This window comes from Argiope bruennichi, chromosome 1, assembly GCF_947563725.1.
Source record: "Argiope bruennichi chromosome 1, qqArgBrue1.1, whole genome shotgun sequence".
In the NCBI taxonomy this organism is placed as follows: Eukaryota; Metazoa; Arthropoda; class Arachnida; order Araneae; family Araneidae; genus Argiope; species Argiope bruennichi.
The window spans coordinates 64,619,535-64,643,148 of record NC_079151.1 but is presented as its reverse complement, the minus strand read 5'-3'; the positions used below and the strand labels follow the sequence as shown (position 1 = coordinate 64,643,148).

Here is a 23,614-nt window from a genome sequence, read left to right as displayed (position 1 = left end):
AAACATATTTAAGTTTTTCAAAATAAAATATAAGAAAAACAAATTTAAGGAAATTCACGTCTTTATGAATTTTTAACTTACGAATACAGGTTTCTGATATATACTTGGCAGTAAAATAATGATTTTAAAAGGGATTAATGTCAAATTGCATTTTCCCCCCACCAAATTACAATGTATGTTCTCTATTTCTGTGAAAGCGACGATGATCTGAGGTAGAACTTTCTTCAGTATACTACGAATCTAGATTACGAGTTCAGAACCTGAATCTACTAAAAATTCACCGAGTAAGGGAATCTAGTGAGTATTAAATCCGTCGGATTCAAACTTCCCATCACTGATCTAGGTTGGTTACACACACACGGTTTTTACCGTTAAGGAAAATTTACCGTCGCCATTGAAACTACAGTAGTGCATTGAAGTAAATTAGAGCTAACACATAAGACGGGAAAATAAACGCGCAGTCAATTTATTGTTGGCGGACGTTGTATAGACATCGACTGCCATTGGAGCCAGCGATAATTTTACCGTCGCAGTCCAACAACAGGCGCACATAACCAAATGCAAGCTTACACACATACAGCGGTTTTTTTTAACGTTTAGAGTTATTTTTTCACAGCAAATTTTACCTTCCTACGTAAAACATTTTTTTTTTTTTTAGCATCAACAGGTTTTTATCTATTATGAACATGAGTGAGCTAAATATGGATAATGAAATTTTAATTTCTTTAATCCAAGGAAGGCCTGTTTTATGGAATAAAACTCTCTATATATTTGAAGATAGAAACGCAACGGTTGACATGAAATTTGTCTAGCAATTTGTAACGATTTTGGTCAATTGGAAGAAAAAGAGAGAAAAGACTTATAGTAAATCCATACTTTCTCATATATACTTATTAGAAGAAAAAAAAATGGAGTCTTAAAAAAAAATCTAACTTTGAGAATCTAGAAATGACAGCAGTAACAATCTCTAGTTCCAAAGAATTTTTATTTATATTGCACTATTGTTTCTGGATTTAATCATGTATCCTTTTTATTTCTAAATCGGCTATTATCAAAAACTTTTTTTTTTTTTTGTAAAAATATAAACATTGGAAAAGTAGTAAGAATATTACGTTTTTCAAAAAAGTTTTATTATGTTTTTAACTTACTTCTAATACAACAAAAATATTTTACAAATAAATAAAAATCAGGCGAAGAAAAACATTTTTTCTTGGAATATTTGTTTTAAATAAGAAAGCGGTATATTTTACAACTATCTGTCGTTAACATCATAGCGATCAGAATATTTTTATATTTTAAATGTATTCTAGGAAATCATGCCTGCGTTTGAAACAAAATATCTACATAGAATGTTTCTTACATTGTTTGCTTTTAGACCTCCTTTTGTAATATTATCTCCTTGAATATCTTACAATCATATAATTGACATTGTGTCCTCAATACCGTAAATATGAAGAATAATATAAGCTTTAACAATATCATTAGCAAATTGTGGTAGAACATTAAAAGAACGATGGAATATTCCCCATTTATTTTTGAGGACACCCAAAGTGCATTTTATGCACTTTCTTGCTTGACAAATCGATAGTTGGAAATTCTCCATTTGACTGTCAAATGTATTCCAGCTTATGGACTTGGCAGATTTTTATGAAACCCAAATGCTGCATCACCAATAAAAATGTATGGAACTTCTGTATTTTCTGTGCCTAGCACTTTTCATTAGGTAGATCTTTTTGAAGTACTTTTTATTGATTTCCACAGTTGAGTCTACTTAAAAATCGACGAATCACAGTCTTTTTCATAGCAGCCAATATGCACAAAAATTAAACGGCATTTACTGTCGGCAATGACCATTAGAACAAATGGTAATATTAATTATATAATTAATATATTAATATTAATTATATATTTATGTGTCTAAGGCGTATACAAGGTTCTATTGATATTTGTATGTTTTTATGGAATTGTATCAATAAACACATCAAGGTTTATAACAACATTATTATTATGAGCCTTCAAAACTTAATAATAATAATGCATGAAAATAATCGTAAATAAAACATTTATTGAACTCAATGCCATTTAATACTCCAACTTATAGATTTAAAAAGTTATTTTATTATCTCAGTGTTATTGCTAGCATTTCTAGAAGCTGAATGCAATTCCTCTTTTGATTATTTTTGTGCTGAATGATACCTTTTTACCACCCATGTAATCCATCAAAGGAAGTCATCGACATTCTAAAGTAATTGAAGAATCTCTTGTTTCAAATCTTCCAATAACGTATAAAAAGCTCCAAATTCATCCGCTTTTTTTGATTAATTAGATGAATCCAAATAAATCGATTTTTTCCCCTCTTCAATTGACGATGGAATAACAATAAAGCTAGAATTTACTCTCTATTCATTTCAAATTACACTTAAGAAGTAAATAGTTTAAATAGAAAGGTTAAAGTAAATTTGTTTGTTGATGAAACTCTACCGACTGCGACGATAGCGTCGGAAATTTTACTGCAGTGTGCTTCTAATACGCTGTGTGTGTGTAACTAGCCATAAAGTTGGAGGGGGAAGTACTAACTCACTTGTTATTCAGCATCTAACTCATAACTAACAATTAACAATTTTGTCTTCAATGCGAAACCAACTAAATTAAAGCATTTATATATATATATATAGGAACCGAGTTTAGCAACTTTTTTATGGCGTTGGATCCAATTGAGACAAAGAAAAAGAGAAATTAAAAATAAAAAAAATCTTTGAATGTGTTCTAGATCTAGAAGAACATAATTCCATTCATTGTTAAAGGAAAATTCATGTTCCGACATCAGTTTCATGACAATTTAATTGCAAAAATTTTCAGAAAAGAAAAGCTATAGCAAAATTACTAAAGCTAAAGTGGCCAGATGGCATGGATTTAACGGGACCGTTGCGATTGTCAACTCTTCTTCCTGAAATAAAAAGGTGTCCTGAATTTTAATTAAATGTCCCATTTTTTACTTATTACCAAGGAGTTTATTTTTAAAAATGATAAAGCAGATTTATTTTTTCAAGAAATTAGTTTCTGGAAATTTCTTCATCGCAAGTTTAATTGTACATAGAATAAGGTCATATTAACATGATCGATATGTTGATGAGCATCCCCCTTCCCCCCAAAAAAAATCGTAACAGAAATCCTAAAATATATTTACATTTCTACTTTGTTTCTGTTTTTTTAATGAATTTTTTTACAGTTTATTATTTTATTGTTCTCTTATTTATATATACATTATATGGATTTTGCTCATAAAACATACGTGTCCGAGAGTATTTCGTTCTGAAGTCCAGAAAAATTTTATCACTTTACTTTGACTATTGTGAAAGTTAAAATAAATATGTTCGAGGAAAATGTTCTTTATGAACTTTACCATTTTGAAAACTGCGTTTCATGTAAATTCATAAAAATATATGCACGCTAAGAAACATTTTGTGAATGAAAAAGTAAATGAAAAAGTGCTTACTTTGTTTTTCTCGTTAACATTGCAGAAAGCGCTAATTAGAATTCTTAGCACCCCAGCATGGCCATATCTTGCTGCTGTGTGAAGTGGTGTATCACCATACTGCTGAAAAAAATTAATATATTTTGCATGTCGCCGCGATAATTAAAAAATAACATATTTTCATAACTAAAAACTCTCGTTTAAATTATCCAGAGGCAAAAAATAATAATAATGATAATAAGATTTAGGAAATAATAATTTTCCTTTCAGAATTTTGGAAATATGATGTATTTGATTTTAACCCTTATGTTCATTTTGTATAGTATACCATACATACAAAATATACATATAATATAAAAATAATAATAATAATAATACAATGATAATAATAATAATAATAATAATAAATAATAATAATAATAATAAATAATAATAATAATAAATAATAAATAATAATAATAATAAATAATAATAATAATAAACAAATAAAAAATAAAATATACAAAAAATACATATAAAAATATACTACCACTATAAAATATCTTGCCACGATAAGGGTTAATTAACAAAGGTGAACGAAAGACAGCAAAGTATTAAAAATTACACATTGAATAACTTGAAGTAAAAAGTATTGAATAATATCATGATGGAAATATTAGTAGCAATTTATATTTATATTTGTAGAATTCAAATCCTGCCCGATAGTTTTACTTTCATGTATGTATTTAATTTTTTACGTTTTACTTTTGTATACGAAATATGCACATAGAAGTTATTATAATATCCACAAAAATTTTGATAGTGATATTTTAATAAATTTCGAAGATTTATAATTCTATGAGTACAAAAATATATTTCTGTAATTATGTCTGCATGTTGTCTGCTCTTTTGTTTGCCAAGACAAAAAGATCTGAACTTCGGGCTGGCGCGAAATCAATTGGTCAATGCTCAGATAGGTAAGGTTTGGCTATTTCAATACTTCTTTAAAGACGGATGGAAAAAGAATAAACAATATATAAATTTATAATCAGCAATTAACTTTTTGCACTCGAAAAAGTAATTCGATGCATATTTATTCACTTAAGACAAGGACTTGTTCATCGCTCCAATATATATATAATTGTTTTAATTTATATTTTCCCGAATTATTTTCCACCATTTTATAGTTATTTTTAACAATTAAAATTAAAAAATAAGCAAATAAACTGTCATAATGATGCACCGTCTTGAATGAGTGTCAGTATCCGAATGCGAAGGGTTAAAAAAAGGAATCCATTTATTTTATTTGGCTTGAAAAACTTTTTTAACAAATCATATACTTCTTAGCATTAAAAAAAATCATCTGGTAGAAGAAAGTCAAAATCATGCTCAAAATATTATAAGACTCATCAAAATGAGTTGCAGAATAATGTTCTTTTATCAAAGTTGAGCATCAAAATTCAACCCTGTATTTGTCTGCTTACACTAACTTTTAAAAAAGATGAAATTCCTAAGTGTATGCTCCATCATGATTTTATGGGATACGAAAATATTTATTTCACTGAATTTACGGTTTTAAAATTATTTTTCACGACCTATGATAAATGATGATTAAAAGGCATGTACTTCTTTGAATTTTAAGGACACGGTCTCAAAGCTCAAAGCAATATAGAAGAGAGAGCTCAAGAAAGTTTCCGCATGCTCATATCTCCTATTTCATCCGATGAACTTCACTACTCATCCTTATTGCTTTATGTAAAACCTGATCTCATAAGCATGCAACTCAGTAACAATGATAATTAATCAAATTAAGGTGACAACTACCCAATTTCAGATATTAAGATAGGAAAAATATTATGCAAGGGAGTATCTTGCACCTCCTATATAAAATAAAAATTTTTTAATTAGTTGTCTACACATCGTCTGGGTTATTTATTTTAGTAATAGATTACCCATCGTCATTGAAATAGAAACCAATTAAGAAGATATGTCATCAATTCAAATGAAAAGTTTAACAGATCTTCTGAGAAATACTTACACTGTTCCTGACGTCCGGTTTACAAGCCGCCAAAAGTAAATTTCTGCAGCACTGATTGTGGCCATTTTGACAGGAAAGATGTAATGGCGTGAATCCACCCTGTAAAAGAATCATTAAAAATGATTTTCTATTTAAACATCTGATGATTCTTTATTTTAGAGTAAAAAATTTAAAACTAAAAAAACTGAAAGTTATTTTTAATAGGCGGGATTTTTTCTCAGATAAATCTTAATAACAAAAATCGTCTGCAAAATCCAAGCTATTTGAACTAGTGAATTATGTTTAAGAATTAACGATTTTAACTTAGAAGTATTAGTATAAATTTGCGATCTTTTATTTAAATAAATATTTGGAATTATTCTTTCTTCAGATAACAAATTTAAAAAAAAAATTTCTTTATTATTAACAGTCATATGTATTCTACTTTTAAATATTATGATTTCAGCATTTTTACAGCATTTTTAATTAACAGGAATATTTTTCTAGGAAAAGTACTTAAATATAACTTTCCGATAGTTTATTTTTAAATGCCTATTTTCCAATTAAAGAAAATTTTATACTATATACAGGTAGTTAAAAATCTGATCAACTAATTATTACAAATATAAAAATATTTTAAGTTAAGTATTTTTATGTATATTCCATCAAAAAATTCCAAACAAAAAAGCTGATGCATGGTAGTTACTGTCAAACTCTTTCTTTCTGTAAAATTTCGCCAACAAAGAAAAATGTTCGGATTTTTATTCTAAAATTTATTTACATGTGCCACAATTTTCAGAGCCTTTTCATTAATTTCTGAAGTCTTATTTATGCGAAGAAAGCAAAGTAAATCACGTTTAAAATTAACACTTTCTATGCACAAAATATAAACACGCCTGATATTTCAAGTTTTAAAAATGCAATTATATCATTATAGAAATCTTCAGAATTCTATTTCTTATACGAAAAATTTTAATTTTGTTATTAAGTTCAAAATTTTCATGTTTCCTATATTTCTGCACTAATCTCTATAGCATTAATCTCTATACAACTTCTTTAAGTTAAAAAAAATTCTTGAATGACATTGAAAAGATAGGATAGAAGATTTGGATTTTTAATGTATTAATCGATTTTAGCAATTTCATAATTATTCTTTTTCAGTTTTTCTGGGAGATTTACAAAATTATTCACTTTCTATAAGTAAATATATATATATATATATATATATATATATTAAAGAAAACAATAGGTAAAAAATTGTAAAAAAACATGAGCAAAAATTTGGTATGATTAAATTTAATTTCATAATTACAATGAATGACATGATAGCCATAATGGTTATTAAAAATAATAATAATAAGTATTACTATAAATAATAATTTGATTTCTACTTCAAACGATAACTAGCAATTTAATTTTATACAATTCTTGAATCAAAATTTAAAAATGTAAAGTTATTTGATTATTTTTGATAAAATCCAGAAACGGAAGGGGGGGGGAACCCCAATGTTACTAAATTCTTAAAATGATTTTAATAAAATTAAAATCAGAGTCAGTAAAATTTTATTCAATAATAAATAATGAATTAATATTAATAAATTTAATAAATAATAATTAATTAATTTAATAAATAATAATTAATTAATTTAATAAATAATAATTAATTAATTTAATAAATAATAATTAATTAATTTAATAAATAATAATTAATTAATTTAATAAATAATTATTAATAAATTTTATTTACTCTAAAACGGCCTAATTTATAATTATCGGTAAGTCTTAATATGCTTGATTTTTATTTATTAATATATTACATTCTTGTTAGCATAATGATTTTTATAAAATGTAGAACCATTTCAACTTCAATTCTAATCTTTATTTAAATTTGAATGAATTTTCATAAGGGAAATGCAACTTACATTATTTTTTATATAGAAGTTGGCTCTGTTTTTGCAAAGAATTTCTACAGTTCGACTGAAACCTTTCCAAGCTGCTTCGTGGAGAGCTGTATTGCCATGCTGAAAGGTAAAAATTTATACACGAATTATAAAACAGACTTTTCTTTTTTTTTTTTTTTTTTTCTGAAACGGAATAATTTTTCTAATGAAAAGAAAAGAAAGACCCCTTTTTGAATATTGTGATCAAAAAATATTACTACTTCGAAATCAGTTTAAAATCTTCTTTCAGAGTATTGAGATTTATAAGCATTTAAAATACAAATCAGAACAGAAGTTGTAATTAGAAACAACTCGAATTGTTCTTATGAGGAAAGCTATTAATTTATCAATACGTCCCGTTAAATAGCTTTATTTATTAACTGTCTAATCAACATTCTTGAAAAGAATTTCATTTTAGATATCAACCTATATTTTGCATCATGGAAAAACTTCATTTTTAGATTACTAACTGCTTAATAATAGGAACAATTAAGATGTAGAAAATGCTATTACTAAATAAATAGGTGAAATGGCCTATTAGCCTTCTCTGCTCTGTCGAATTAAACAATCACTGATTGTAATTTACAGTTTTTAAGCTAAGAAATGAAAGTTGGTCCTGTCGCTAATATTTCAGAAGGAAAAGAATAAATATTTTCTCTAGATTTCATAAAGAGCCGTTATTTGTTTATTTACTCAGAATAAATTTCTCATAATAGTATTACTTATCATTAATTTTTAATAAGTAAATATAAAAATTATAGAATGAGTAATCATACTTCACTTTTGCAAGGTAGAATGAGAGACGGATTTATACAATCTGTGAGTCTAGACAGTGCGACAAATATTTTGGTATTTATTAATTAACTTCGAAGGATTAGCGATCCGTTGGCGATAATTTCGTTGGTAAAAACAAACGGCCAAACAAACGTTCATGGAGTTACAATGCCAATTTGGTTTTGGTGATACATTTGGCAAGCTTTGCTCTTTGTCCATGAATTAATAAGTTCCAATATTTTTTACGTAATAGGGTAATAATATTTTCTTAATGAGCATGTTTCCAGTTTCTTACTTTAGCACAGCAGCCTAGGATGCTGGGTTAAAGAAAGGAACTGGAAAAACAAACTAAAGAAACAAACTGGGCTGCAGTTGCTGCAGCTTACTTTGTCTAGTTCGAAATCTACAGTTAGACATGATTGCATAGTTTCACTCATAAATCGATCGTATGACAAAAAAATAAACCATGAAAACAAAACATCTAAGATAACTTTAATCCCTTTCATGTGGGAGTTTTTAGAACAGGTTAAAAAGTTCACATCTACGTGTTTTTCACTAACAAGAAAAGAATGTATACACTATTTTGAAATCGAAATTTCTTTTTCCTTGTTTCTAGAAATCACTAAATTTCTTTATATATATATATATATATATATATATATAAAGGAAGGTAGGAAAAAAGGAGAGTCATTCGGATTGGGTAATGCATTTAGATATCAAAAGCGATTACTAACCAGTTCGTCCTGAGTATCGACATGGCATCCATTCTTAAGCAGGAGCTTCACAACTTCTTCATGACCTTCGGTGGCCGCCTGGTGCAGAGGACTGTAGCCAGCCTGAAAACAACAAGGCGATGGATTTCGTCACGCAATCTATACACATGCACGTCTGCCCTACAAATCAACGCAGACAGCTTTCGTTTCAAAATTAAGAGAATATTTCTTTTCCCCCTTTCGCACATATTACTTACTCTCGCTGCAAAAGAGAAAATGGCCGAAATACCAACACAGGGAATTTCACGCTATGATTATCCTTGGATAAATGGCTTACGAACATAACCTTTGCCAAAATGTTAAAAAAAATAATGACGATAATGTCAAGTGTATTGAAATGAGGATGCGCTGTTTGTTTGGATAAGCTACAAAGTCAAACAATTATTTTCTTCTTTGGATGCAGTTTGTTCAGATTTATTGCGTTGGTCAGAAAGGATTATGTTGTTGAAATGTTATTATTTCTCCATTGACACAAACAATGGTTGAAACATATAATTATTTTACATTAATGTATCTATGGTCATAAACAAAAGAAAAGAAAATTTCTGTATTTATGTTTTGTTTAGCTTTATTGCTTATGTTTGTTTTAGCTTTGTTTGTAATGAGGAATTATTCTTTTTTACCTTTTTTTCTCAAAATGTCTTTTGTAATGCAACTTTCAGAATCTCTTAAACGAAAGCATAAATTTAAGTTAATAATATTTATCAACATATAACAAAACTTTTCATCCAGCACAAAATGTATACTTTTCACGAACTTAATTTGTGTTATTTCAAGGATATTTTTTAGCTGCACTATTAAAAAGGTTTTTGTTGCTCTACTCTAAAAATCACCAATATTTTTCTTTAAAAAATTTCCACTCTAGAAATGTTTTAAGTTAAAAATAACTTTGGCAAAAAAAATTTAAAATGAAAAATTTAGATGACATGTTGTATTTGAAAAAAAAAAAAAAAAAGATATATATATATATATATATATATATATATATATATATATATATATATATATATATATATATATATATATATATATATATATATATATATATATATATATATATATATATATTCGGAATTAAAACGTAGAAAAATTCTTCACAAACAGTAAAAATAACAAACTATTACAGTTTAATAATGTGAAAGAAAGGAAAATATTTATTCACTCCTAGCTTTATGCCTTTCATTATTGCAAATACACATACAAAAAAAGTGTTTTCATTATAACTATAATCTTTTTCATCGATATTTTTTCTCGTGATTTTTCTTATGTTTAAAATTGTTTGTTTATGGTGTATTTTATTAATTTTAGATATTGTGAAATCTATTTTGTGTACATACATAAAAATATTTTTTATCCTGCATGTTTTATAATGTAAATATGTATTTAAGAACATCACTAGCACTAACTCACTAACTTATCTAAAGTTTAACCGAATAGGGAATAAAAAAATTTACAAACGTTCTATAATTCGCTTTAAATAATAAATAATCTATATATGAAAGTGAACCGTTATGCAGGGAAATCGTTCGAGCAGATGGTAAACGTAATTTTTTTCCCTAAATGGCCGGATGTTGGGAAAGAGCAGATGAAAAGCTGGCACGTGCATTGTTCATGTACATACGTTAAAATTTTGATAAATGAATATGAATGACGCCTAAATAGAAAGTACTCTCTCAAAAAGTATTCATGGATTTTTGCAGGGTGTTGATGATGCAGACTAGAATAAGTTTTACACAATTTAATAAAAGAATTTAGGAGTATACTATAGTAATTATTACATTTATCATAAATAATCCTTTAATTGTTTTGTTTTCTCTACGATTTAAGTAAATAATATGAATGAAGAATACGAAGTATTGAATGAAGTGAGCACCAACACACAAACACACACAGTCAACTTTCTAACTAGTTTAGACTAAGGAAATGTAATTTTTATGTTATTAGTAATTATTCAGTTTGCAACTATAAATTAATATTCGGTACATTAGGGATAACTCAAAGGCTTGATTGTCAGTTAAAATTTTATTTTCTAAATAAGAAATTTTGTGGGAAAAAAATCAATAAAAAATATTTTGAACTGCTTGTCTTTATATGGAAATATGAGTTGCTAACATTCAAACTTTGGAGACAACGTAAGATTTTATTATACCTGGTTATACCAGATTATTTTCCTATGTATAAATGATTAATTTTAAATAATTTAAGGTAAATAGATAATAAAAAAATTATTATTTCGAATAAAGTAAAGTAATTTAACAGCTAAACATTGTTTTTGAAGCTTCCACATCGACTCTTCAGAATTAAATGAATTCAACATAAAAAATTTTATATGCAGTCATGCTATCTGTACTGCGATAAGCGTGAGTGATGCGGTATTTCTGATTTTTAAAAAAATCGAGCATTACTCTCTACAAGGCCGATTACTGAATTTAAAGCCACCAAATTTTGGTAGGCAGGTAGTAGCTGCTCATGAGAAATAGTTTTTAAAATTTTAATTACATTTTTTTATTTCCATAAAATTACTTCTTTAATAGTAAAAAGAAATCTCAAAAATATTTTAAATACATTTTATAACAATATTTTTTACTGCTTTCTTTACTGAATTAATGCTCACGCTCTTTGCAACGATATTACATTATCGATGTTTTATAATTAAGAATAAAATTTAAAGAAAAAACAACAGTAGATGAATCAGTCCTGAATTATTCTCGTACTACGATATTCGAGGCTCCATAAAATCTTTAAGTACTTCATTTACAAGCTTTGCTTAGCTTTTATATTTGCAGCCATCTTCTTTATAAAAAAAAGTGGTATGTTAGCAGTTGAAACCCGTTCAAGAAATTGAAATATCACTGTCCACTTTCAGCTACTGTATGCTGCCTTTAATTTTCGCCATGGATCTTCCTAACTGTGCTACTGGTATCATTTTCTGGCACGAAAAAAAGAAATAAATGCTTAGAATGCACCACTTCCATATACGTTTTGCTGACAAAGACACAGTGTTCTGAAGCAGCCAAACGACAACTCCACCCAGGCTATTCTGCCATTAATTTTAGGTGGTTGGAGGGGAGATGGGCGGGTAAAAGACTGCTCACGTCTTCATAACGTGCTTTGACCTGCGTGAGCATTTTTCCTTCTAGCGCTATCAAACGATATTCTTCAACCTTTATCTTCAGTCAGAAGCGAACTCGCCACCATTTCTCATGGCCATATAAAGTGAGAATTAATCTCATCAGGACAAGCACTAAATCCTGCTAATGTTCTTTCTCTCTTATTTTTTCCCTCCTTGCATATTTGAGGGATTCTTTCTGTGTGTGGTTTTATTTTTTTAGCCAATAATAGCTTTTTAGAAGACGAAGATTCTAAGTTTTTATCTTATTCCATTCTTTGTTTGAAAAAAAAAATATTTCTACACTGCTGTGAGGAACTGTGTTTGTACTTCGTTCGTGCTTGTTACATGGTATTTTTATTTTTTCTTGGTTAGAAAGCTTTCGAAACAAATAATTCATTTTGTGACTAAAAATAACAAAACAGCTTACTTTCAGAAGGCATTTACTTGGAGCTTTATCATAACGAAATTATCTTTGACTAAAAGGAATAAATATTGCTTTTGTGAAACCTGATAACATTTGACGAAAACAACCTGGTTGAAAAATAGATTGTAGAAATTGTTTTCCTTAAAAATTTATAAAAATGCCAGCAAGTCAAACATTCCGCAAGCGATTTTAATAAAATCTTACATTAAATTTTCCTGGAAAATGAGAATTCGTTAAGTTAGGTTGGCAATATGAGATCATGAGCAAGAATGCATTGCCAGGTTTTAAATGATTTTGCCTTTAACTGTAATAAACTCACTTTTCTCTTATATATATATTCCTTTTGTCTTTCAATTTAATCAGAGTTCAAGTTCATGGATGTTCTAATCAAGCGAATAATATATTAATATATTGCGATCTCCAAGGGGCTTAGAACCTGCAAGTTTGTATACCTTGTTCTGTTCATGATTAGTTGGCGGAGAACCGTCAATAACGAGAGAGGAAAAATTATGCTATTAAAATTAAAATACCGATTTCCGTGATTTCAATTAATGACATTTGTATAAATCGTGAAAATCGCCTAGGGAACAAAATTCTAAGCGAATTAAAACGAAGAAGGAAAATGAAATATTAAAAAAACGGCATACGAATACACGGCAATATTGTAAATTCCAAATTTTCTGCATCATATCGATATTCAAATTAATAACAGAGCAGAATCTTCTTCCTTACAATAACTATGAAATATATATATATATATATATATATATATATATATATATATATATATTACGCCAAAGAATTGTTTTTGGCGATTTTTTTTTTCCTTACAGAATTATTCTGCCATATTCTGATGTCAATGGTTTGAATATTTGAACATCAAAGTGCGATTCCACCAACCAGCAACTTTGAATAGAAGTTTGGTTCAATAAGTTCAACTTAATGTGTTAATTGTGTTATATACGCTATCAAAGTTTTGGAGCAAAAAAAAAGGGATTCTTTCAACCAGACATTGGTCAGCATCAACAATTCGTTTCTTTTATCTATAATATAAGTTGCAAAGGAAATAAAGAATCTTTTTTTTTTTTTTTTTTTTTTTTTTTTTTTTTTTTTTTAACATTTTGTAGTTTTAAAAGATGATGAATGGGACAGCTTTCTCAAGAAGCCTTCTAAAGATATGTGGTCTGATTAGTATATCAAAAAATAAACTAGAAATTCCATTCGCAATTCTATATCTACAATCTTAACGTCTTAGTCGCTGAAGGCAAACCATTGCAATACCACTCATTTCTTAACGGATTATATCTTGAATCTATAGGCAATTTTATAACAGATCTTATTTTGTTTTCGGACAAAACATGATGTATGATTAAAAATTTGACTAAGACATATTTGTGCCCTCAAAAAGCTGACAACATAATTATTGAACTTTGAATGACCTTTTATGCAAAACTACAACTAATATTTCTATCCTAATACATCTTACCGTTTGTTTTTTTTTTAATTTACTCTGTGAATACTTCTCTTTACAAATTCCTATAATTTTAATTCTGGTATGATTTTCTAAAATGAATTGATAAAATTCAATCTTTTTTTCCTGTAACATCAACAAAAGGGAAATGATCCACAGTTCTATCTTTGCACTAATCGGCATTTAAATTTAGTGCACGTCAATTGGAAAATTGCTTCCATTAATTGATTTTGACAAGAGGTAGCTACTTGCCAAAGGCATCTCAGTTCTGCATATTATTTTGTTTCAGGATCAAAATAAATTGAGAATGTTGAAGTATGTGATAAAAACGCGTTGTATGGCGCTGGTAGAATCTCAATTGCAAATGATCATTCTGCTTTCGTCCTATCATTATCTCAAAAAATTGCTTGCAGTAATTCTCAGCAGAATTTTATACAAAGTTATTTATGGACGCACCCAATGATAATAGCAACAACTATTCATCAAAAATTTCCAAACAAAGCAGGTGTATTCTGTCTTGAGGGTGGACGTCGTTTTTCGATTGGGCTCCATTTTGATCAGCAAGTATTGAGAAAATAAAGTGATTAACAAGCTGTTAAAAATCATTTTCAGCCAAAAGATATCCCATTGAATGATCTGACGTAATGAAATTTGACCACGGAAGATTAACACTAGAGATCAGCAAATAAAAAAAAAGTTAATATCTGAATTTAATCATTAACAGCAAAAATACCTAAGACCTTACGCTTCTAAATTTCTTTATAAAAGGATGAGACGATTAATTAACAAGATGAATGATGCTTTATCTGTTGATTAATCTGCAAAAATGCCACCGGCAATTAATCCGTATTTCTCAGCCCCTCTTCAAACATGTTCTGATATGGGTGGCAAAAATCTTCTAGAAAAAGAAATCGCCTGAGCAAAGCAATTGCCTACGCTTTCACTTCGTTTGCATTAGAATTTTTTTCTTTTTTCGCAAGCAATTAATTTGGTACTAAGGAAAAAATATAGAGAAGCATTATAAATGGTCTATTGTATTTTAGTTTAAAGTGATGAATTAGTTCATTTGCTTCTGATAAAATAATTAAAAATAAAAGAGCTTAATGTAGAAAATCAGTTTTATCAAGCTTAAAACGATTTTACATTTCATTTAACAACTTTGAAAAAACGTAAGTTCTGCCAAACGATAATTTAACAGATAAATTCAAATTTAAAAATGTGAATGCAAAAAATAAAATGTAAAAATGAAAGCAAAAAAGAAGGAATTAGATAATAACTTTTTGCTTAGTTAAATTTCTTAATATTGAAATATAATTACTATTGCAATTAGTATTATTCTTGGCAACTACTATGATATTAAACTACATTGATATTATTATTTTTCTTTCCTGCTTCAAAAATATATATATATATATACTTACGGCATCTAACGCATTAATTTTGGCACCACCTTCTATTAAAGCTTTAACAACTGCTGCATGTCCGTTAGCTGAAGCTAAATGAAGAGCAGTTCTACCTTCCTGTAAAATAGAACATTATTTGGATTTCATTTAACAGTTCGACATAATATGACATACCAAATTTTATTTTATTTAGCCATTGGTGATTTTCATTAGAATTAACCAATTAAAAGTTTCATGGTCAATCATCTTACTAAAGAGTGAATTACCAATGTAATAATTAATATATGCATATTAATGCATGTATTAATATGCAATATGCATATTAATTTTTAAGATTCTTCTCTTAAAACAGAAATTGACCTATCCTTAAAAACTGAATCTCAAGCGAAGGGGGAAAGAATTCTTTACTGCAAAATTTTGTTTTAATTTTTAATACTCTTTATATCCCATGCTGAATGATAAGATTTTTTTTTTCTTTATTTAATTTCAAATACAAATCAAATAATCGAAATTAGCCTTTTTTTCGCTCTCATCTTATTACGGTTTGAGTTTCAGTTTAACAACTTTAAATACGTCATAGTACATAACATTCAATATTCAGTGGAATGCTGAAGCCTCTATCACTGTCTTCTAAGATTGATGCCGATAAAATTGCCTTAGTTCTTTTTAAGTTTCATTGAGTGTCTTCAGAGACCATGGACATTTATTCATCTAGATGCAGAAATTATGACTTCTTTCAAACCGTGATGATGGATAGTTTAGCTTATAGATTCCATAATCACTACCATCATGAGCCTTGTTGAGATATGCTTCAACAGCCATAGAATGGAGTTGCATCGAGGCTTTTATACTAACGATTTTTTCAATGAAGTAGCTTCCTAGAAAATCATTTTAACTTCCCAGAAAATCCAGTATTAGCTTCCAAATGCTCCATTCTCAAGATTATAGATTTTGACAGGGAATTGAATTTTGTTAAAGATCAATCATTTTAAATATAAACCGTTATTGGAATGGTGATCTGTTATTCAATAGTATTTCCCCCATATGAGGCATATAAAAATTATTTTACTGCACGCTTGCACTGAGACCAATGGCGGATTGCAGCTAGGCAGTTGCCTAGGGCAAATTCTCTGAGAGACCAGAGGCAGATCAATTAAAAAGATGTCACTCTAAGCACAAAAAAAAAAAAAAATACATAGTAAAAATACATAAAACAATACATACATATATGAAAAATACAATTCCTATGAATTATAAAATATTAATATAAAATTAATCCTTTGTCAAGTATAATTGGTCAGGTTTTTATCTTTTCCAATATGTAACTTAGTTATTACAATTTTTATAAGCATTAAGCGTCTGTTTAAATGATAATGAGCACAAGCACAGATAACACATAGTCATGAATCATCACTATCTCTACTAATAATAAAGAAAAATGCGTGCGTGTATGTGTCAGTGTTAGCGCCGCTCTACAGGTCAAATAATTTGACCTTGAACTATCAAACTTGATACATGATATACCAGAGGAGGCAGCGCTTGTTTTGAAATTTTAATTAATTAAAAATTGAGGGAATTTTTGATTTTCTTTCCTCCGGAGAGCATTTGAGAAATATTAAAGCACAAAAATAATTTTTGCATCATCTTTAAAATTAAAAAAAATATATCTTTTTAATAACACCAAATTTTTGTTGCATGATCGTTTTCTATTTTTAAACAATTTTTAAAAAATATTTTAAGTATACTTTACAACAATAAATTTATTGTTGAAATGAAACTGAATTCGATTCCATTATTGCTACTAATATCTCATCCTTTTTCCCCCCATTGTAGACGATATATGAAGATTTGACTTATTTTTCCGTATTCAATAGATTCCAGTATAAAATATGATTTCAATAAAAAATTTTGAAATCTTTTTTGTACTTAAATTAAGGTTTCAACTTCAGAATCAAGTAATTCGGACTGGACACTAGAAAACGTTACTGTAATAAAGCATATATTTATCTGCTCTAGTAATAACGTTAATTAAAATATGTGAAATAAGCTAGAAGTATTTAAAACTTTCTAGTTTTATCTTTTTATTTTTAGATTTGCATTGTTACTTTTATTTTGGGGATGCTTCATTGATTTGCATCGTTTGTGATTTGATACTGTTTACTTCTTTAGATACTATTTTCTCAAGAAAAAAAAATTGAAAATTTTATGTTATTTATAAGTTTAACTTCAATATTTAAATATTGGGTAAAAAATGCAAGTTAATTTCTAGTTTAAGAACTAAATAATATGTTTCTTATCTGCAAGATTTGAGCACATCATTTGATAATCTAAATTAGGTTTTTACTTTACACTTCGTCTTAGAGTTAAAAAATGTAATATATATATATACAGGGTGTCCCAAAAAAATGTATACACATTTTAGCAGCTGATAACTAAGTTATTTCTTCTTTCTTTACAGACTGAACCCACTGAACCGAGTGATGGCAGACAGACTTGAATTTGTAGAAAGGAAATTTATTCTAAAATGCTACTGGAAATATGAAAATGCAGTAGAAATGCAAAGACAATTTAAGAGGGAGTTTAACAAAGAACCACCTACACGAGTTACCATCACTCGAATTAGAGATAAGTTTGAAGCTGATGGAACTGTTCAGGACGTCCATAAACCTGCAACAGTTGTTCAATTGAGGGCAACCATTGAACATGAATGTACGAATATCCCAAGGGAATTGTTCCATCATGTGTGCTATTCCATCGCTTCGCGTTGTCAGCAGTGTCTTGAGCAGAACGGACATCAGTTTGAGAACATGCGATAACAAGACAATAGAATGATATTTGTAGAATCTTTTACATGTTGAAAATTATAATAAACCCCAAATTTACAATTATTTAAAGTGTGTATACATTTTTTTGGGACACCCTGTATATATATATATATATATATATATATATATATATATATATATATATATATATATATATATATATAAATTTTAAAATAATTTTTGCATTTTAACTGATACATTTTCTTTCATAAGTATTAATTAATAACTACTCTATACAAACTTAAAAATATAAATATTTTTCCAAAAATTCATTCTGCAAGCAATTACATGGCTTAAGAATGCTATAACGTATCAACACAAAATTAATATTAGTAAAACGTTTTAACATACGCAACTGATAAAGAAAAATGCAGTAAAAATATAGAAAAAATATATAACATCGTTCATTTAACGATGAAGGATCGTTAAGAATTTTATGCCAATTTCAGACTCTACATGCCTTCCGATAACTATTGGTGCAATCTTTTCTTAATTTGCTATTAAGTAATTTTTTGTTTGTTTTGCAGTAACATTTAGAAGTAACGTATTCTTTTCCCACATGATATATTCAAAAATGTACAAGTAGGTCAAAATGAACTTCCAATTATCGCTTCTCAGTCACAAAAAATGCCGTTAATGTTTGGCATCCAAAGGTATAAATTTCTCCTAACAGCAGCAGTCCAATTTGATGCATGTAGTCGAATAACTCACCGCATTTGCTAATCAAATGCACTCCACGGGACTTCACAGCTTGCTTCTTCACCTTACAGATTATGATATCCCACAACATACTAGAAGAATTTCAAAAAATAAAGAAGGCAGGTGTGTTTCGCTGCTGACCTCTTTGACCAATTTTAACTTTGACAAAACGTTTTTGATCTTTACTTGTTTGCAAGGAAGACCTTATGTTAATCCTATTTTATTTTATTTTTTAAAAGGCTAAGAGCTATATTTCCTGTTTAGTCAAGAGATTCAAAATTTTATTCAATGTTGATACAAAAATATTTTGTTACAAAAGGTATCGAAATTATCGTGTATGGTAGTTGGATTTTTATGGTAAATGCTCTTGAACAGATGATACTCTATGTAAAACAATGAGCTTGAGAATTCGTATACCTAAAAAGGATTAGCTTATCTTATCAAACCTGTTTCTAAAATTATACTCATTAAATGTTTAGATCATATATTTTTATGCCTTTTTTTTCTTATGTTGCATTCTTTGTTTAACAAAATATATTTTAAATCCTCAAATTTGAAAGATATTTGCTTTATCATCTCACTATATATCCTTTTAAAATCATAGATATACTTAAAAAAAGATACTCTGATAATAAGAATGATAACAATGCCATGATACATTTTTTTCAATATAAAAGATTATATGAGAAAAATATAGTTCGTTTCGTTATTTCACTTCGATACAAATTCTTGAATCTAAATTTTATCAAATCTTTTTCTATAACTACAAGTATCAAAATCTCTAGCCTAAATTGAAAGTACTTTATTTTCTAAGTAAAATTCGAAAATTCATTTTTTCGATCTTCGATTCAGTGAGACTGCTATATTTAATAATTTTTAAAAAGTTTTTAAAAACTTCCCCAACGTAAGAAGAAGAAATATTTTAGTGAACCTAATAAGCCAGTTTTTTTTTTCCAGCATAGTTGTCTCATTTGAGCTTGAATAAAAAAATAAACTCAAAAGTCATTGCAGTAGTATCATTCCAACAAAAAATAATAAGAAAGCTGTCATAATGTGAACTTGGATATGACGACATTTGGATGATGCATTCATCTTATTTTTCCTATACGATAACGTATTAGTAACTTCTTCACAGCATTAGTAACTTCTAAATAAAGGATTAGTAAAAAAAAAAAAATTATTATTATTAAATATAGAATCAATTCTTGAAAATTTTAAAAAAGTATGAATATTTTTTCTTTTTTTTAAAAGAAAAGTTAAACTTCCGTGGGAATCACATATAAAAAACATATACTACATTTTTCTAGGTGAATTTTATTATGTCATTAGCCATTGCATCCGCAACATAAATAAAGTCAATGATTTTTTTAATGTGCTAACCGCGATCTTTAGCAAAAAAGAAAAGAAAAAAAAAACCCCACTAATACCGGAAAATCAAAATTAATATATTTGAAAAATCTTCAATGATCGAATAAAAATGCTGTAGATGGCACTTATTAAAAATTATTTTTAGGAGAAAATGTTTTGACAGAAAATATTAATTTGTGATTAAGATAGGCTTGTTCTATTAGTAGAATATTCCAACATTTCAAAGAGAATATTATCAATATCATTTTCTTGGTTGCAGGAATGTAGTAAAGGTTGTCATCGTGTCCAAATTTATTTACTAGGGGTTAGAGTAGTAGCCATCCAGGCAATTATATTTGTTGTTATTACTTCCACATTTTTATTTATAAGCCGTAGAATAAGGAATAAAATGGAAGGAATATCTTTTGAATGTTTTGGTACTTGCTATTTTGATAATTTTTTTAATATTTTGAAGCGGGGTTTTCTTGTAATATATGATAAATCTTCAACTACAATCTTTTTAAAGTACGAGTTCAACTTCTTGATCGTTTTTGTGAGAGGATCTGCCTTTTCATTTCTAGAAATATTAAATGTCCTATACTCCAAATTAATACAATCTTTTGGCTTATTTTTGCTTCTTTTTTTTATGCTATTCTGCGAATTATTCTCAATGATTTGAAAGATAAACTTTTCAAAATTTGAAGGACAGAGAAACTGCCAAAGTAAGTTTCTTTTTTGGTACTGAGAAGTCATCATGGGCTTGACAAATCGCTGATGATTCGGCCTTAAGAATGAAATTAATAGGATGGATTCAATAAACAATAAAACGTAACGCCATAATAACATAACTTTGGAGTTTTAGGGAATGATTCCGCGCATATAAACAAACATACATTTTAAAAATATTTTTAATTTGGTTGTTACTTTATTTTTGAATAGATTCTATTAAATAAATCTGTTTTTTAGCAAACGTTGCGTCTTTTTATTGAATCGACAGCCGTAATACAATTAAACAAATTGCAACAATTTTAGGGATAATTTTTAAAATAAGCGTCGGAAGGGTACTACATAGCGAATTCAACTCAAACTCGTCTAAAAAAAGCTCCATAAAAGAGCAAAAGCTAAAATGTCTGAAGAAAAATGACTTTAACACTGGCGAAAGCGTGCAAACTATAGATGTAATTATACAGTAAAATAGGTTTAATATTTCAACGGAAAGAAAAGATACTGTCATAAAATATATTTAAATTAATCTTTTAAAAATTGATTAAAATTTGAGAAACAACAATTTAAAAATAAAACTTTTATGTCCCTGAAAAGCGGATATTTTAAATTTAATGACGGTCTGAAAAATCATTTTTGGACAATGATTTGTTCAGAAGTTATGGCCGAAAAACGTTAAAGCTTTCAATCCCTATTTCTCCCTCCCCCCTTAAAGAGTCGCAGAAGTTTTTTTAATTTCACTGGAAATACTTCTAAGGCCTAAGTAACATGTGTACCAAATTTCGCTCGAATCCGTTAAGAGCTGTATTAGGTACAAACATACAAGCGTTATTCAGTTTTATATATAAAAATAAAGAAATGGACAGAATAAAAATATTATAACTGAGTAAAATAAAGGTATCTACTTTTTTTGTGTTATTGTTGTTCTTCAAATTCTGCACCTCTTTTCTTTTTATTACTGGCGTAGTAAAGCAACCTGAATTAATTTTGTGATTCAAATAACTGATTTTTTTTTTTTTATGATACGAAAATCGATACTTTTATATTCATATACCTTTCAGACTAACGAACTTGTTTAAGTACTTCTTAGATGGTTATTAATTATAAAAAAGAACGTTTATTTCAATTTTTAAAACAGCAGCTTATTAACAAAAATATGAAATTCTGAGATTAATAAGACTTCTAAAAAAGACAAAGTTACCTTGTTGAGCTCTGAAATTAAAAACAAAAAAGGTTAAAATAGTTCTTAAGCAGGAGAATTTCAGATTCAGAAAAAGAAAAAAGAATTTTCGTCTTATTACACTGAATAACACATCACCTGTGATTTTTTTTGTATATTAACGTAGCTACACTAAAAAAAAAATGTTTTGGTGGAACTCAACACGAACAAGAAAAGTGACTAGTTTGTAGTAACGCTATAAAAAGAATGCCAAACGATCTTTAAAAGCGTTCATTAAACACTCCATGAATAACACAGAAGTCGTTTGGAACGGCTGTAAACAGTGGTCTGGGGAAAGGAAAATTACTATTTTTTCAAGCAAAACTAGTATTCCGAGTTCCATAAGCTGTGGGTTGATAGCTAGGTCGGGTAAGAAAAAGGTCAAACGCACCTAAGAAAGGCAACACAAAAGGTTGATGAGTTTGAGAAGTCAAAACTTCGAGAAAGTTGGTTTATTATGTCTCATTGTGTTGGAAATACACTGCTCTCGGGAGATGAACAGAACGAAATCTGTTATTCTTAATTTCTAAGCCAAAATATTTATTTCTAAAACAATGGAAGAATATTTGTCTTCTTGCTGACAAAATAACTACACGAAAATTATTTTTTAACCGAAGAAGTGTAATTAATATTGTCCAATACTAATCTCTACTTATAATAAAGACAAAATTGTGTATATTGACATTCCACATGTCAGGATATTTGAATCAGAGTTACTAAACCTGGCACATATATACCTTGGAGGACGAGAAAGTGCACTTCGGAGCGATTTTTTTTTAAAATTTTAATTAGAATTTGAATTACCTAAAAATTTTACTAAAAATTAATTATTTGTTTAATTAAAGATTAAACACAATTTTGGCGCTTTGTCACAATAACTTCCAAAAATGTGGCACAAAAATGGTTTTTACATCTAAAAATTTCAAAAATTATCTTTTAAAAGATATTAATTTAGTAGTCGTGTAAATGTTTACTAAATTTTGGCACTTTAAAAAATTTTTTTTTAAAAGAACCTAATTTTCTAAAACAAAGATTATGATGTTGCCCTGAAATTCAAACGGTTTTCATTGTTTTATCAAATATTTAATCACGTGATTTTTTCCCCATTGTTGAAAGTTAAAGATTAAGGATTGCGTCTAAAATCTGTGAGATTTATAAGATTAATAAAAGAGTGAGGTTACAATACCGCGGAATTTAAAAGATACATGAAACGGATATTTTCATTTTTAATAGCACTATAGTGTTATGGAACTGATTTCCATTAGAAAGCTCATTTACACAAAATACAGAATTTAAGTAAGACAATTAAAATAAAGTCGCTTTAATATCTGCCAATTTGGCGTAGTCATATATATAAATGCTTTATCTTAAATTTCATAAAATTGATGTTCAGCTAAACCAACTGACAAGTTAAAAATATATGAGGCATCCCG

The 23,614-nt window shown here is 28.0% G+C and overlaps 1 protein-coding gene across 2 annotated transcripts in view; it reads right to left on the bottom strand.

Moving 5' to 3' along the window:
- LOC129966050 (ankyrin repeat domain-containing protein 6-like) overlaps positions 1-23,614 on the bottom strand; it is a 127,793-nt gene that overhangs the window by 6,139 nt on the left and 98,040 nt on the right. The window contains exons 4-8 of one of the 2 annotated variants that reach the window (XM_056080407.1): positions 15,387-15,485; positions 8,920-9,021; positions 7,394-7,492; positions 5,493-5,591; positions 3,497-3,598 (exon numbers count right to left, since the gene is read on the bottom strand). In XM_056080407.1, the coding sequence (XP_055936382.1) occupies positions 3,497-3,598; positions 5,493-5,591; positions 7,394-7,492; positions 8,920-9,021; positions 15,387-15,485 (501 nt within the window). The remainder of the gene's footprint in view (positions 1-3,496; positions 3,599-5,492; positions 5,592-7,393; positions 7,493-8,919; positions 9,022-15,386; positions 15,486-23,614) is intronic. The other variant, XM_056080416.1, reaches the window with a different exon arrangement.